This window comes from Carlito syrichta, unplaced genomic scaffold (assembly GCF_000164805.1).
Source record: "Carlito syrichta isolate Samal-C Ts95f unplaced genomic scaffold, Tarsius_syrichta-2.0.1 Scaffold316292, whole genome shotgun sequence".
In the NCBI taxonomy this organism is placed as follows: Eukaryota; Metazoa; Chordata; class Mammalia; order Primates; family Tarsiidae; genus Carlito; species Carlito syrichta.
The window spans coordinates 658,510-676,551 of record NW_007260388.1 but is presented as its reverse complement, the minus strand read 5'-3'; the positions used below and the strand labels follow the sequence as shown (position 1 = coordinate 676,551).

Below are 18,042 nucleotides of genomic sequence, written 5' to 3'. Positions count from 1 at the left end.
TCCCGAGAGGCTGGGACTACAGGTGCATAGCACCATGCCTGGCTAATTTTATTTTTTATAAAGACAAATCCTCACTATGTGGCCTAGGCTGGTCTCAAACTCAGTTGGCTCAAGCAATCCTTCCAGCTTGGCCTCCCAAAGTGCTGGGATTATAGGCATAAGCTACCACACCTGGCCAGAAAATGTGACAGCTAACTGTCAAGCATTGTTTGTACCATTGGTACAGTGAAAATTTTCGCTTTTGGGAAGCAAGTTCAAGCATGGTTTAGTACCATGTGTCCATGAGAGGGAAAAGGGAGTCTCAATGTTTCCCCCGTTCCTTGGCTTCTACCTGTGACCCTGTAGAGAGCCGCCTCTGGAGCTGAGAGTTGTGGCCTTTTTCCAGCACACACAAGTTCGGCCCTGAGATCATCTGTGCACTGACCAAATCCTCTGCTGGTCTTAGAAGGTAAAGGCCAGTGAGTGCTTCAGGGAACCTTCTAGCCTCCTGGGCAGTACTCCCTCTAGGATACAAATAGGAACATCCTAGATTCCTGGTGCTGGTGCCACTGGGTCTACAGGCAAAAACGTATGAGATCAAGGACAATAATTCAAAGAACAGTCAGCATAAAGCTCAGAGATTGGGTTCTACTATGTATATGAGCTGTGTGACTGGGAATATTATTTAACCTCTCTGAGCGTTAGCTTTGCTAGCTATTAGTCAAGGACAACAAAACCTATCTTATTTATTTCATGAGATTGCTGTGAAGATCAAATGAAATTGCAGTTTTTAAAAATTCACAAGTTCTCCCGGTACCTAACAATGCCAGTATTATGAACACAGCCATTTTTTTTTTTTTAATTTTTTTAATTTTTTTATTTTAAAGATGTGGGGTATAATTCAGGGTTATAAGTGCTCATTGTACAGGTAAAATTTGTGTCTCCCATTGGTTGTCACTTTGCCTGGTTTGGGATCAGGTACCCTTATTAGTGTTATGTGCCCACCCTCCCACCCCAGTAGTGGCCCGCCACAGACAGTCACTTTCATGTATTATGATAAATGTTCAGGGTCCACTTATGAGTGAGAACATGTGATACTCAGTTCTTTGTTTCTGTCATAGATCACTGAGTATGATGGACTCTAAATCCATCCAAGTTGCTGTGAAGTCCATAATTTTATCCTTTTTTTGTAGCTGCATAATATTCCATCATGTATATGTACCACTTTTTTTTTTTTTTATCTAGTCTACTTTTGATGGGCAGCATGGTTGGCTCCATGTTTTTATAGCCGTTCTTTGTTATCATTTAGGAAATTGTGGATAAGATGGTTCCAGGAGAGCCACCATAGGAGCAGGACTGTTTCAGAGGTAAAAATACATGGGTCCCTATACAGCAATTGTCATTCAGAGAGCCATGATTGTAACTCTTACAATATTTGTTATTTGTACTGGGTTAAATGGTGTTCACTAAAAATGCATGTCCACCTAGAACCTCAGACTATAACCTTATAGAGAAATAGGGTTTTTACATACTTTCCCACCTCAGAGGGCATTCATGGACTTCCTGATGTTTAGCAGTTGCCTGATTGTTGACCTATGACCTTCTAAGTTGTATTAACACCCTCTTGACAACTAGATAGTTTGTTGAAATTAACTTCTCCCCTCTGAAAGACTTCATAAAGTGAGATTTTTAAAAGAGGCACACATGGGGAAGGGGGAGCACACATTATCAACAAGGGTACCTGCATAACGAACATTTGTATACCTAACCCTGAATTGTACCCCACATCTTTAAAATAAAAAAAATTTAAATTTAAAAATAAAAGAGAGACACAGACCTATATCATATTCTTTCCTTTGAAGTTCTGTACTGATTATTTTAAAGTGATTTTGAGTCCTAGTGTGTGCCCTAAATAATGTTCTCTGTGGAGTATTAGAAAATTGAAAAGTATAAAGAAACTAGAGAATCAATTAAGTTACTCAACGGTTCTGCTTTCTATAAGCAATTGTTAATGTCTGACCTATTTCCTTCTGATTTTTTATGCATTTAAAATTTTGAGATTATAGTTCTGGTTATTATTTTTAACTTATGACTTTAGTTGATAGGTTTAATTGTATGTTATCTCATAAGCACTTTTCCTTGTCATAAAATTTTTTTGATAAACCTCACTTTTAATAAAGACCTAACTTGTTGTTAAATGGAAAAAAATAAGAAATAGGGTCTTTAGAGTTGTAACCAAGTTAAGGTAAGATCATCCTGAAGTTGAGTGGGCCCCAGGTCCAATGACTGATAGCCTTATGAGAAGAGGGCAATTTGGAGACAGAGAAGACACACATAGCAAGCTAGTCATGCAAAGATAGAGACAGGGAAGAGTGCCACAGCCACCAGCCAGGGATGGCCACAGAGTGCTGGGAGCCACCTGAGGCTGGGAGAGACAAGGAGGGAGCCTCCCTAGAAGGTTCAGAGAGAGTATGCTGACACCTTGATTTGGAACTTCTGACCTCCAGAGCTAAGACAGCGTATATTTCTGTTGTTTTAAGGGACCCAGTTTGTGGTAATTTATTGCAGCAGTTCCAGGGAATGAATACAGTGCTTTCATGAACTTTCTGAGCTGCTGAAGATGAGGACAACGAAGGGAGGAGGAACACATAGAGGGAGGAAGGACACACGGCTCCCACGCCCACAAGCAGCCATAGGCAACCCCGGGTGACTGCGCTCTTAGGTCAAATCAGAGAGTTAACAGTGGCATTGTTTGCAACCCCTGAAGCCCCTCATGTTGCAGTCTGGAAAACTGGGATCTGGAGAGGTGAAGTCACTTGTATGGGATCCCAAAACTTCCAACTTTTACTGGAAGAACCACCTCTTTCTCTCTCTCCCTCTCGGTCTGTCTCTCTCTCTCTCCCTCTCGGTCTGTCTCTCTCTCTCTCTTTCTCTCTCTCTCTCTCACACACACACACACACACACACACACACACACACACACACACACAGAGGCCCTGCTCAGGCCTAGGACAATGGCATTGTCTTAAAGGCTCTTTAAAAAATAATAATTCTCCCTCTTGTGGCTCACACCTGAATCTCAACACTTTGGGAGGCTGAAGTGAGAGAATTGCTGAGGCCAGGAGTTCAAGACCAGCCTGGACAACATAACGAGATCATGGGTCTCATTAAATAAATTTTTATTTAAACGCTCCCTGTCTCCTGAAGCCTTTTCCCACTTGCACCCATTTCAGCCTTTCTTTGAGATGTATGGGGGCGGGGACTTTAAGACAGGATCCCTGCCTTCGGGAAGATTAGGCCTATACAGCCAAAAACCACATTCATTCTGATATCCTCATTAATGAAAGTGAGAAATGACTTATAAGGCAGACCAAACAGCCACAGAGTAAACTGTGGTCATCAAGGAGGCCTGCCTGGAAAATGAATGACTGCCCGGCGCCGGACATGAAGGAAGGAACACCTGGGTGAGGACTGGAGCAGTGAAGCCTGGGGGCTGGCAGAGTGGCTAGAGCAAAAAATACCTCAAAGTCACAATGCCGTGGCTTGTGGGTAGAACTCAGGGGACACAAGCCAGGAGTCAGGTGGGAAGCAAAAAAGGAGGGAGTGGGGAAGTAACACAGGGCAGGATCTTCCTAGTGAGAAGATCCTACAGGCTGACTCTGGAACTCAAACTTAATGACCCAGGTAATAATCCTTGTGGATGCTTGACGGAGCAGGGACGGACTGGCTGTGAGGATTGTGGGACAGTTGGTTTGCCAGCTGTGTACCACATGGATGCGGCCACTCCTGGGCCATGGTTACCATAGTTCCTATATCTATCTAATTAGGGAGCCAAAGACTGGCCGGTGGGTATCCTCAGGCCTGTCTCCCTCTGCCATGGCACCTTCCTCCACGTCATGTGCCCCCCTTGGCCCCCTTGGCCTGGCCAAGGCCTCTTCTGCCCAATCCCCTACTTCAGCCAGAGTGGGGAAACTTCTGGATTGGTGCCTGGCCACACCTGAAGGATGTTCTGAAGATGGCACATCCCTAAAGCCCAGCAAGATCCATCTCGACATTCCAGGGGAGAGGCCAGCTGATGGGGAAGATGGGCTTGAGAGCAGGGTCCCTGGCACCACCCCACAGAAAGCATCTTTACTTCTTTACTTTTAGACGGGTCAGCCGAGACTGGCTATAAAGCCATGCCAGGCACAGCAGACTTCATCACCACACTGTCCCTTGTTATTACTTTCTGTTTGTAGACTTAGATACAGACAGGATACAAATCCTTGGAAATTGTTTGGTGGAGATTTTTCACAATCAGGAATCATGGCTTGTTGTGGCCAAAGAACATACCTTCATTGAGTGTTTTTCCATTGCCTTCCTTTGTATGAAAACATGTGAAATTGAGTATATTCTGGTCTTTCTAACTTGGGGAAAACAGGACATTTGCATTTTAAATTGGTAAATGGTTTTTGAAGTGGATAAGGTAGTAAATGGACATGTTTTGTTTTCCTTTCTTTTTTTTTTTTTTTGGTTTCATTTCATGCTACATGTTTAAGTGGAGAAACTGTGTTAATTGATGAGCTGCTATATTAATGCTATAATGACCACTATACTTAGTCAAATGTATAGAGCTGTCGGAAGCAGAGAAGAGAAATAATAAAGCAAGTGCAACATGCACACACACACGTACACAAACGCCTTTGAATACCATTTGCCAGATATTGTTTTAATCATATTAATTTACTTAGTCTCCCCTAAAACTCAATAAGGTAGAAAAAGTTGCATGTACCCATATTCCAGGTCAGGAAACTGAAGCACAGAGAGGTTCCATGACTTGCCAAAGATCAGCTAGCCAGAATTCAAATCCAGAGTCCATCATCTGAACCACTTGGGCAAGAAGAAATGTTTTTAAATTATTAAATATCTGCAATGAAAATGCACTCACCTTTCATAAATATATGTAAAGTGTTTACATGGAAATTATGTGCATATTTTTTATTAATACTACTTATTGAATCTTAGTCCTTTGGTTACATATCCTTAAATCCATTTATTGACCATACATTTTGTTCTGGCCAATCCCATGAGTGCCTCTATTAACATCTGGCATTGTCAAATAATATTTAAAATCAACCAGAATGAATATTTTAAAAATATAGAGAGGCTAATTTTAATTTAGCCTATCCTCAAACTTAGAAATTCTATCTTTCCTAATCTTAGAGGCACAAAGTTAGAGGGGGAAGATGGATGTGGTTTCTTTTACTCCACTTGGTCCTCAGTTGTAAATAATTGGGGAGGATGGTGTGGGGAGAAGGGCCATGAATGGAAAGCTGCCAGTCTGACTGTCTGGCTCCCTGAAGTTTTGACTTGACAGAAAATAAATTCTAATATTCCTTAGTCTTGTGTTGTTTATTAATGATTAAATGAAAGCCATATAACTGTATGAAGTGTTATGCCTAGACGAATACCACAGGCTTGTGTTCCAGACTTTAAGCAAAGCCAAATTCAAGAGAGTATGGTAAACACCAGTAACTTGTACTGAAGGACTGTCACCTTTCCAGCTTAAGGGCTGGAAAGCATAAATTAATGACCAGTTATTCAATAGATATATTCAGGCCATTGCTTCATTGTTTTTTGTGCTCTTTTGTATCCCAACAGGAAAAAGCTTCACTCTGACCATCACCGTCTTCACAAACCCACCACAAGTCGCCACATATCACAGAGCCATCAAAATCACAGTGGATGGACCCCGAGAACCTCGAAGTAAGTGAGCCCCCCTCAAAGCTGGTATACCCTCCAGGCTGGTATGCTCAGGGACCTAGTCTCAGGATCCTTGGGTTTAACTTCTATGCAGGGGGGATGTCGGGCCCCTGAGGAGCAAAAAAGAAACAAAGTAATTGCCCACACTCCCACTACTCAAAGATTGTTTCTGAGCACTGTGCTCTTTTTTTAAAGCACCCTCCTAGAGAGCAAAGGAAATTAAGCTGACTCAAGTGCAGGTTAGAACCATTTCAGAACTGCATGAGACAGAACTAGTTCCTCAAATACACGGTGAAGTTCAACAGAATCAGAAACAAACAGTAAATGGAAGATTAGCCAAGCACAGGGGCAGCCAAAAAAGGCCTGAGGGTCAGAGTGGACCGCAAGGGACTGATTACTATCCATGTTGGCCTTTTATTAATCCGTTAAGGCCGGAGATGAAAACTATGAAGATGACCCTTTTCTTTCTGTGGCACAGATCAAATCTTATTACAGGACTGTTTAAGATAGAGAGTGGGAGGGTAGAAGAATGCCTGAGGGAAAGCCAGTAAATATAGAAAGATGGTACCAAAAAATAGCTCCTGTGAGGAAAGCTTTTAAAAAAGGAGTGGGGTTGTTTAGTCTGCAGAAAAGATGTCTTCACAGTGACTTAATGGCTATCTTTGAGTAAACACAAGAGTAACACTCTTTTCCGGAACCACACCCTTGCCTGGGATCTGAGTTGGGTTACAGTTCCAGGTCTGTGGAACTAGCTAGATCCCTCATCCAGCATCCACACACCTCCAAACCATATCAGCTCTCTGTGGAAAATTAACATTCTCTCTTCTTGGAGTGAAGGATATTGAAAAACAGGGCTTCTTACTGTCCCTGAAAGCCGAGACTCAGGGAAGTCAGGTTATAAAATGGAATGGTTACGAATTTGGGCTTTAAGGGCAAGTGAATTAAGTTCTTTAGTTTATAGTGAACTGTGGAGCCTCTCTGAACCTCAGTTTTCTCTTCTGCAAAATGAGGATAATAATAAAAAGCTTTTTTATAACATCTAATGACATGATGCTATGCCTGGTGCAGAGAATGAGGTCAGGAAATGTCAGGGATCCCCAGTAGAGCATCTCTGTCTGCAACTCTGGTTACTGCTCTGGTCCTCTCCAGATGACCTTGTCAAGGTGGTGGTTCCCTATGGGAGCTCTCAGGTAGCTCTCTACAGGCTATTCTGTGATTGCTGTAGCTTGTAGTAGCCTTTCCTGCAGTCCTAGGCACAATCTCCTAGCATCTCAATCACCTTCTAGAACATTCCCCATGCTCCACTTTCCTAGTGTCCCTGGGTGGAGCCCGCCTGGGACAGACCCACCCAGGACTTGTGCTCCACATCTGGGTCACCTTGCTGTGCTTGGTCACTCCCTTCACATCTTACCAGAGGGCCCTCCCAGCTTTTTCTCTTTAAGCCCATTAAGACTTTCTGGCCATCTCAGGAAGCTCTAGGACTTGGTGACATCCCCTAATTGCTTTTTCTATGTGAAAAGCAGGCCACAGGCACCAGACTGCACAGGCCCAAAGAATGACCATGAACACTCCCTAAGCTTCCAGAGTAGGAATGGGAAACCCAAGACTAACAGTGACTCCTCATTAAACATGTAAATACCAAGTGCCTTTGCTCTCCACAGAGAGTCAAAGAGAAAGCAGGTTTCAGTTATAGCAAGGTGCCTGACTGGGAGTGGGGCAGTTGTTAGGTGTAAGGAAGCCAACTTGGAGGATAACTAAGCTTAGGAAATGCTCCTTGAGGAAGCTGTGGAATCTCTGCCTTTACATTTAGAAGCAGCAGCCCTCTCTTGGACAGCTCAGCTGTCAACCTGCCTGAGGAAGAAGCTAAAACAGGTGACCCCTGGGTATACCTTCTATTTCTGCTATTCTCTCATGCATAAACATGGCTAGGTTTTGCCTCACTGCAAATATTCTTTTTTCATTCAAAGAATGAACAAGGTGGTTAAGCTTCAGAAAATAAATGGTGGCTGCTCTGACTTTTAGGAATTGGCAGTCCAAGGGGAAAAAATCCATCTATGCGATTATACTGGCCTGCCTGTATATACAGCTTACTCTGCCCCTGCTGTTTTATAACTTAAGAAAACAGTCGTTCTTTGGGGAAGGGCCTTCTGAACAGACAGAAGGGACTCTCTCAAAGAGGCAGCCATTTTTACAGTCTTTCCTGCCAAGTGGAATTTGGAGTCTAAGGAAAAGTAAAATGGGTGGAATAAATGTAGCTATGATATTAAGAAATATTATAGCCTCAAGTAGATAGTCTCACATTTCACAGGAAATTCTAGTAAGATGTCGAATGCACACAGACTCCCAGGGTGACTTGAGTAATGCTGACTTTCGTATCACCCATTTAAGGGTGGCCATCAATGCTGATTCTTCTTCTTTGAACATCTCTATTCAAGAAAGGAACTTATCTTTGGTAGAACTTTGCTCACAGGCACTTTCCAATGTCATATTAGGGAAAGACACTGCATGCACAGTAAGTCGCCTACATATGAACCTTCATGTAACAAACTTTCAAAGATGTGAACATGCATTTGCATGTCCCGTATACACATGAGTTAGTTCATGTGTCTGGCATACCTTGGCATGTGCATGCATCCTCTACAAGTGGTTGTGCTTTTGTATGCTTTACTGTACAATACTGTTTAGAGTATCGTAGTACAGTATCTTTATTTCCGTCCCAGGATGTCCAGAAGCAAACATAAAAGCAGCAGTGATGTAGCTGGTGTAGTTTAGCCATTGTTGGACTTATGAACAAATTGGACTTACTAATGCACTCTCAGAACAGAATTCATTTTTATGTTTATAGTAAATCAGAATACCCATACAGTGCCAAATCTCCAGGTAAATAAGACCTCCCTCCTGAAGCCCCTCCATGATTAACAGTGCTATGAATTCTGGACAATTCTATTAAAATGACCCTGGCATCGCCAAGTTGAATTGTTTTTGAAAAGTTCTCTGGTTTCATAAAATCAAAGACTATGAGAGCCAGGAGGGACCTGGGAGAGCCTTCAGGAAAAATCACCTCATAGATAAGGGAAAGCAGCCCCAGAGAAATGAAACACTTGTCTAGGTTTAAAAGAAATAGTTGGTGATGAAGCCAGAGATAGAACGAGGAGTTCCTGATGTCTAATCCCATACTCTTGTCCATCCATTTGTCTGCCCATTTATTTGTTCATCTTTCCATTCATGTCATACTTCTGTGCAGCATCTATTCATTATGAACTCTCTGACTGGGCTCTAATATTCTCATGTTTAAAATGGGAAGTTGGCTTATGTGACTTCTCACATTTATCCCAGCTCCAAGATTGCTAGAAAGGGCAAGTGGAGGTGCCCCATCGCAGGCAGGAAGCATTTAACTTGAAGAATGCATGCAGCTTGACCCATTCAACCTGCCATTTGGGTGATGAAGTCAAGGACCAAAATAAGACACTGTGTCCCAGTCCATTTGCTGGTCATGCTGATGGGATAACTCGATGTTTCCCCTCCCTGTTCTAGGGTTTTCGGTGTGAAACTGCAGCACAAAGTGTATGCCAAAGAGAATTAAAAGTCGTTTTCATTTCAGATGGTCACTTGCTCTTTTGCAGTAGTGGACCTGACTGTCAAAAGTTAAATCCTTGTTTTGATTTCAAAAAAAATCATAAGTTTTTTTTTTACACCTTAGATCAATATAAAACCGTATTAATTATTGAAAAACTAACATTATCTTGGAGAAGAAACACCATCAGAAGGTATTCTCTGCCTGGGATGGGTTCTAGCATTTACTAGCGAGACCTCTGATTTCAGTTAATAGCATTTAGTAGCTTACTAATGTATTGAAAGAGCATCTCCTCTTTAAGCATGAAAGATACAATGAAAGGATTTTAAAAGCAAAGAATATTTGAGTGTTGTTTTGTGGGGTTTTTAAAAAATATTTCTGAGGTCTAATGAAAAACGCCAGCTTTCAGCTCCTGTGTCTGTCATTTTGGTGACTCTGCTCATATGGAGATATCAAAGCATATTCTTCACAGATGTTTCACTAAATAATCTGAATGCAGAAATTGGCTCAGTACCATGAGGGAGATATTTTGCTAAGGAGGGGTTGAGGAGTATGAACAGTTGGAACCCTAACTGGCCCACTGGGGAGTCCCATTCTGCTGGTGTTTATTGGGCAGCTGTCATCAGGAATCCGTTATATCTGGAACATTGAGAAACCTAATTAAAAATCAAAAAGGCTAATAAAACAAATACTGGCCATTTCTGGGACAACTCCTGTCCTTCACAGTGACTGTTCTGCATGAGTTCTTGATATCACAGTAAGGGATGCAAGGTGGGACTGTTACTTCAAAACTCTAGAATACTTTCTGGGGTACCAACCTTCTTGCTGACTAATCCTTATGGGGAGTTATAGTTAAAATAGGTTGCTTGAAGGTCTGACCTCTTCATCACTCTGTTGCTTTTTGAAATAATTAGTGGCGATTATGTCACATGAATAGCATTTTTTTTTATGATTTTGAATGTAAATAGCAAACTTACTATATATAAATATGAGATATAGAATCTTTGTTTATGAGCATATGTTTCAAGTAAAGAAGAGAAAATCATGAAAGGAAACTGTAAACTTATGGTGATAATGGATCTAAAAATATTTGAAATCAGATTGTCCAGAAGAGTATGGTATGAGCATCATGTTTATGGATCGCTTTGATGATTGAGTAACACATGATTTCTTTTAAAAGGGTTATTTTCTGACTGGGCATGGCGGTTTATGCTTGTAATCCCAGCACTTTTGGAGGCTGAGGCAGGAGGATGCTTGAGCCCAGGAGTTTGAGAGTAGCCTGGGCAACATAGGGAGACCTTGTCTCTCCAAAAAATAAAAAAATTAGCCAGGCGTGGTGGTGTGCACCTGTAGTCCGTTTCTCAGAAGGCTGAGGTGGGAGAATCCCCTGAGCCCAGGGGGATGAGGCTGTGGTGAGCTGTGCCACTGCACAGCTCACCTGGGCAACAGAGTGAAACCCTAACTCAAAAAAAAGGGTTATTTTTCTATAAATAAAAAGTTTATTTTCTCTTAATAATAAAAATACCTGCAATAACAATAGTCAACATGAGATAGTGTTATTTGGCCAACACCATTCACAGTGCTTCATGCATATTAATCTATATAATCGCAAAAAAAAAACCAGGTAAGGAAATGGAAGGAAAAAAGAAATTGTGTACCTTGCCAAGGTCATACAGCAAGTGAGCCAGAGTTTAAACTAAGCAGCCCAGACATTGGCATGCACAGACGCTGATATCTGTCTTTAAGAACTGCACTAACTGCTATTTGAGCTTGATTGTACTGTAAATCCTGTATTTTTTTATTAGGAGAGCTTATCAGTACAATTCTGGTTCACATATGGTTTTCTTCAAGAAAGCAGAGCCCTGTCTGTTTGGCATTTGTCATTTTTGTACTGACAGGAAGGAACCAGCCTCCCATGGGTCTGCAGGGAAGTACACCCCCGGGGAGTGCCATGGCCACCACGCTGGTCATATGCACTGTCACTAGGGTCTGTTTGGGGACCTGATATAAATGGGGACTTGAACCAGGGTGAGGCACAGCATAAACTACTTCCTTCATGCAGAAAAGATGAGTAGTGTAGACGTGACACCCAGGGCAGCAGTCTGAGTCCAGATCCCCCATTCACAAAGGGTTTCCTAGAGGGCTCACATGCACAGTGTGCAACCTACTGGAAGCATGAAAATTTGTGTCGCTCCTTGCTTCTGAATGGTTCTCAAAATGTCAGGTAGCTTTATACATCTGTGATCTCAAGACTGTAATGACCAATCCACAGTCACATTGTCTACTGGAAATTGCTTACCTGGGAATTCCAAGTCAGGATGGATGAATCTACTCAATCTCTCTTCCCTTGGATTCTTCAAATGTCAGATTTGTACTTTAGTTCTTTCTAGATAAAATTCTGATGCACAAAGGAAATTCCTCCTTCCCTCCCACCCAAATATGTAAAGTCGGAGCAAAGCAGAGGGTGACATCTCCCCATTTTCAAAGGCATTTCAGACCATGCTTAGTTATATCTCCCCTCATTTTGAAAGGCATTTCAGATCATGCTGAAAATTCTGGGGGACACCCCTCCAGCCCCAGTATTTTAATTCCTTCTGCGCTAAACTCTCCAACTACCTGAAGACTTGGCAAAGATGGTTTTTAAAGTGCTCAAAATAATCATGCCTAAATGTTTCCAATGAATTTTAGAACTTCTTTCTGTTTATTATTTGTACTAGTATCAAACTAGACCAAGGAGAATTTTATATGCATAGGGATTTCCTGACCCTTGAGTTAAGGCTAAGTCTGATAGGGTCACTGGAGTGAATGGGAATGTAAGAGGACCCTGAAGGGAACATGCTTCTGTCCCAGAGGCAGCAATCAGCCACGTACTACACCTCAGAGTGACCTGGGGCCTATGTACCCTTGGTTCCCTTTCCTATCATGTATAGAAGTCACTGAGATTTTTTTCTAGATGGTATTTATGTTACTGTGGAAAAGAAGAAAAAATAAGAGTTCCTTCCAGGTACCATGAAAACCCAAAGAAATGATGTAGGCACCACCCCAATCTAGTGTAGGGGGTCAAAGAGGAGAGAAGAAACAAGGAATGAAACTTAAACCATTACTTTAAATTTCTCTTTTCATCTGGACCTTGCAAAACCCCTCTCACTATTTTGAATGCCACACCAGGGAGGCCAAGATCTACACTAATATATTGCAGTCCTCGTTAGAATTTGTTAAATGACGTGCTAAAAAAAAAAAGTCATCTCTGCATTTCAGCTTCCGTTTCTTAATCTTAAAACATGTAAAAAGATTTTTGGATCTTGAACTAGCGGACCTGGGTTTTCTCACTGGCGCCACCAGACCAGTGGGTGTGAACTTGGGCAATTATCTTAAGTACTTTTGTCCTCATTTTCCTTTTCTGTGGAACCAGGCAATGGGACGAGATAATCTCTAAATTAGTTCTTACTCAAAAGGGGTAACAAAATATGGTCAGTAAAATAGAGCCATAGGTTCCCACAAACAGGGCCCCTTAGAAGCCGAGGCCTCCAGGCCCTCTTCCCTGGGCAGTGCATTCCTAAGTCACATCACCCAACTTCACATGCACCCAGGGTATATATTAGAAATCATTTTTTGCTGCAAATTTTTGAAATTTACAAAAATTGTCATGTGTTTTGAAATGACCTGGTTAGCAATGGCCCTGGTTTCCTTGCCATCAACATGTGATTAAGATCAAGGGTTGAGGTCCCCATTTTGGCAACTGCTAACTGTGTGGGTGAGGATACCCGGAGGAGTGGCTCGTCGTCCAGCTGATCCTCTTTAAGATAGGGGCAGAGGCTGCACTAACGTCACAGGGTTGGGAGGCTGAAAAACTGCAGCCTCCGTGGAATGTTTAGAACTGTGCCTGGCACACAATGTGTGTTCGGAGGAAGACAGCTATTATTCGCATTTAGTCTTGAAAATCTTTTGGAAATGAAAAAACCCTAAGTAAAATTTTTAAAAAGATCTATGGCTCCTAACTTGAAAAATTCATAAAGTTGCCATAATTTTGCCCTTTTTATGACATTTAATTAAACATTTATAAATTTTGATTTTTTTTTCCAGTTTTTGTTCTGTATTTAGACCCAGTAAAATTTCTTTTCTGGCATATTTATGGGCCCTTGAAACACTCTGGGCATTGTTCCTGAGTCCTTAAACAGGGAAAATGGCCTTGCCCCCAGATGTTGCACTTTGTGAAAAACTCAGGACAAAAAGTCATGTCCGAGTAATGTCAAAAGTTGGTGCTTGAGATCAGACATATGGGTCCTTTCAGCATCTGCATGGCATCTATAGCATCCACCCTGTTCAAAAACAAGACATGAAATGTGCGACTGTGTCAGAGTCAGAATCCGTGAACTAAGCAAATGCAGCGCATCTTCCAGGTGGGTCTGGGTTCTCTAGCCACAGCCAAGCTTTGCAGGTATAGAAACATGTTCAGCCACTCATTGAGTTTCCTAAGCCAGTGTATAGCACTAGAAACCCAACCATGTGTGTGGGGCAGTTCTGTCTGCTGCCCGTGTTCCCGGGGGCCTTATGGGGTGGCCTCCGCCTGGATGTTCAGGCCTCATTACTGTGCACATATCCCATGGAGACAGGTAGGATCCAGGCTAGCTGATAGGTTGTGGTTGATCATCCCAGTGCATTATAGCATGTTTGCTTCTCTGCTTTCATGTAGATTTAGAATTTTGTGCATACCCTAGCCACTTTCTATTTTTCATTTTGGGAAAAGAAAAAAAAAACCTCTCCTTGAGTTTTCCCAAAGGCTTGGGTTTGTTTTTTTATTTTTGATTCCTGTAAGTCACGTAACTAGAAAAGGCATTAGTAAGAATCTGATACACAAAGTCTCATAGAACTCACCACCACCAAAAAATAAAAATAAAAAAATTCCAGTTTAGCTTTAATAACTAAAAGCTGTACCTCACACTAGATCTATGTTTAAGTTCATTTGCACTAGCTGGCAATTTCTGTGTTCTCCTGTTCTTTTCATGTTCTTTTCCTTTAAAAACACATTTTAAGAAAATTTTTTTTTTTTACTTTAAATACGTGGGGTACAATTCAGGGTTAGGTATACAAATATTCATTATGCAGGTACTTTTGTTGATGAGGTGTGCCCCTCCTCCCCAGGCAGTTTCCCACTACTGCCAATCCCTTTCTTATAGTATTATGATAATTGTTTAAGGACCACTTATGAGTGAGAACATGTGATAGATCACTCAGTATTATAATCTCTAAGTCCATCCAAGTTGCTACTAAGTTCATAATTTTGCCCTTCTTTATAGCTGCATAATATTCCACTGTGTATGTATACTACATTTTTAAAATCCAGTCCTCTTTCGATGGGCAACATGGTTGGTTCCATGTAAAGACATATTTTTAAGAAGGTTTGCTTTTTTTTCCTAGGAAAGTATTAAAAGTTGACAATATAAAAGGTATAAATTAAGTATAATCTATTATTGCATATTACAGCTGTATTATCTAACTTATCACAAGCCACTGACTTTTAGTTGGATGCAAAATGTGTTTTCCATTGTATATTTACACGTGGTATATTTTCATCAAGTTCTACATATAAGTTATGCAGTATAACTGGGAAAATTTGCTGTCACCAATAGCCAAATACTCTGGATATACATCCGTAGGTGGAATCCAAGGGGGAAAAAAAAATAAGTTCTTTTCTGTTTGCCTTTTTAAAAAGTAACACAATGGAATTAATCTGCCAACTCCCCAGACCCCTATAAAGTAAGTTAATGGCGATACATTAGTTTGTTGCTTTCGTGGTACATTAAAGCAAGTATTGACTAAAACCTAGACTGTTATTGAAATCTTTCAGTTGACTCTCATACTGAAATGTCAAACATTTGATGCTTTGTTTGTCTGATTTTGTATTTTTTTCCACCATGGCTTAAGAGTCATCTTCTGATTATTTGAGATAAAGAGTAAACATTTGAAATAAGTTCTTAAGTACTATATACATGTGTGGCCCTTTTTCACCTGATTTTCACTCACCTTTGAAGTGGTTTTACGATATTTCCAATTCACTCATTTTAAAGAGCTGGGAGAAGTATGCAGAGTTGCATCCTTTGCTCCTGTCTAGTCGTGACTGTTGTCAGAGAATAGCTCAGAGACCCAACCACGTGTGGGGGGCAGTTCTGTCTGCTGTCTGTGTTCCCTGGGGCCTGATGGGGTGGCCTCCACCTGGATGGTCGGGCCTCATTACTGTGCACATATCCCATAGAGACAGGTAGGATCCAGGCTAGCTGATGGGTTGGGTTGACATGCTTAGGGAGGCTCAGGGAGTAAAAGAGGAGTTTAAAGGCAGAGCAACCTAACTTCAAGTCTCTGATTCCTGCTACTTACTAACTGCGTGTCCCAGTTTGCTCATCTGTAGAATGGGCTGAATGATACTTTTCTTGCTGGGAAAAGTGAAGATTAAATGAGATGGCCTGAGAGAGAGGCTCACAGCCCCAGCTCCAGAGTTCGTTGCTTGATTCCCTTGCCTCTCCCCCGTGATCAAATTAACCTCCCCAAGTTCAGCCTCTTCAGGTATAAAACCAGGAAGATGATATCCCTATCTCTGGGATTATTGTGCAAATTGAATAAGTAATACACATTAGGACATAGCACCCAGCACAGAGGTGCTCCTTAAATATTCGCTTCTCCTATTAAAGCACATGCCCTGAACGGGCAGGCCCCTTTCCCTCAACCCACGGGAAACAAACGGACTTCTAACCAAATAAGGGTCAAGTATTTGCCATTGCCAAATTACTTTTAAAAAATAAAATTCTGGCAGATTGGACTCTCAGGATACAGTACAATCAGGGCTTTTTTTCTCTTTTCCTTCCACCCTGTCTATTATGAACTCCAAATACTATATCACTGAACTGGCTTCAACAAATTTATTCCTCATGGAAGTATAGCCTTGTTAAGTAGATTGCCCTACTTCCTTAGGGAAAGTTCATCTTTTTTCCAAACAAAACTGCAGGTTATACCTAAATGCACCTCTGCTTCTTAACTAAACATTAAGCACCTATGCTATTGTGTGACTTGTAAAGGCCCTTAGCATCTAGAAGCTTCCCCTGGGTCATCCATAAGCAGAGAATAAAAAATACAAGCTCTGTCTCCTACATAAGGTTGTTTTGGATAACTTGAGATAATAATATATATCAAAGTGTTTATTCAACAGTCTATCAACATAAGTAATAAAAGTATAATACACGTATAAATAGATAATTGAACAACAGAAAACTCTCTTGTTATAGCTTGCATATAATATACAAAAATCGTCGGTACGTTGAATAAAATAATTGATTTTTTTGAAGGCAGATTTTATCTCATCATGTCTTTTACAGCTGATGAGAAGACCATTGTAAAGAAAAAATAGAGGCATTTAAATCAGTCCCTACCGTGCATCCATACTTTTAGAATATCTTTTGTCGTTAGAATATCTTAATATTTTCTTTGCCTACAACTATATACTGTTTAAAATTGTTGGAAACAAAAGAAGCACCGTCACCCTTGGCAAACAGTTGAAAGTTAAGTTTTATTTGAACATATATTTTTCTTTTCCAAGACCAAATACAGCTTTCTTTCTTCTAAAACTCTATTATTCCATCTTCTCTCAAATGAAACACTCACATAGCGAGAGGCTGGGGAAGAGGTGGGAAGCATTAAGATCTGCTGAGTCCTTGTTCCTTTTTTTCTCTTGTGGCTTTTTATATATGCTGCTTGCCTGAGATTTCTGGATTTGGTTTCAGGGAGGTGAAATGTTACACCCTTGAGTCTCAATACCAGTTTCCCAGGATGGGTCAAAAATTGCAGCTGCTTGGAGGTGAGAATCTTCTAAGGCTCCAGAGGCCGGCTCTCTGTCCTGTTCATTTGCTGACATGCTGCCGCTGGGGAAGGTTCAGAGAAACCCGTCCTATTCTTTGGGTGATTCAGCCAGTCTCAAAATAAATAGGTAGCAGAGTGCAGGGAGAAAGAACTGGAAGCCACTGAAATTTGAGTCTGGAGGGCTGAGTTGTTCTCGGGAGCTGCTGGGTTGAACTCTAAAAGGAATCCTGAGCCCTGGGCAAGGGAGAGGCCCGGCCTAGTGGAAAGACCGTTAGCATGCCAGTTCCATCTTAGGTCTGGTCATGCTGCACTCGGTGAAGTTCAGTAGCTCACATGTCCTCTTAGGCTCTCAGTTTCCTCATCTGCAGAAGGAAGGAGAGAGAGGGATTTAATGATTTTTAAGTATGACTTGGTGTGTGTAGGAGCAATTGCGCTTTCAAAGCATCCTCTTCTGCCCCTGAGAAGGAGACCCCAGGGGCCACTGTGGTGCGCCTTCTCTCTGGGGAGACAATGGCTGTGACTGGGAAGGTGGGAGTGGGGCAGGAGAAGGAAGAGAAAGGCAGGGAGAAAGGATTTACTCACACCCCAAGCTGGAGAAAGAGATGAAGAAAGAGCCACTCGTCGGGCTCGGTGGCTCAGCCTGTAATCTCGCGCCTTTGGGAGGCTGAGGTGAGTGGATTGCCTGAGCCCTGGGTTCAAGACCCGCCTGGGCAGACGAGACCTCATCTCTACAATAAATCAAAAAGTTAGCTGGGCATGGTAGCGCGCACCTGTAGTTCCAGCTACTTGGAAGGCTGAGGCGGAAGGATCGCCGTAGCCCAGCAGGTCGAGGCTGCGGTGGCTGGGAGCGACCACTGCACTCCAGTCTGGGCGACAGAGTGAGACTCCAACTCAAAAAA

The 18,042-nt window shown here is 41.8% G+C and overlaps 1 protein-coding gene across 1 annotated transcript in view; it reads left to right on the top strand.

The window, feature by feature from the left end:
• RUNX1 (runt related transcription factor 1) overlaps positions 1–18,042 on the top strand; it is a gene marked incomplete at its 5' end in the record, with an annotated part of 105,538 nt that overhangs the window by 29,217 nt on the left and 58,279 nt on the right. The window contains one exon of the mRNA XM_008074067.1: positions 5,620–5,724. Within this exon, the coding sequence (XP_008072258.1) occupies positions 5,620–5,724 (105 nt within the window). The remainder of the gene's footprint in view (positions 1–5,619; positions 5,725–18,042) is intronic.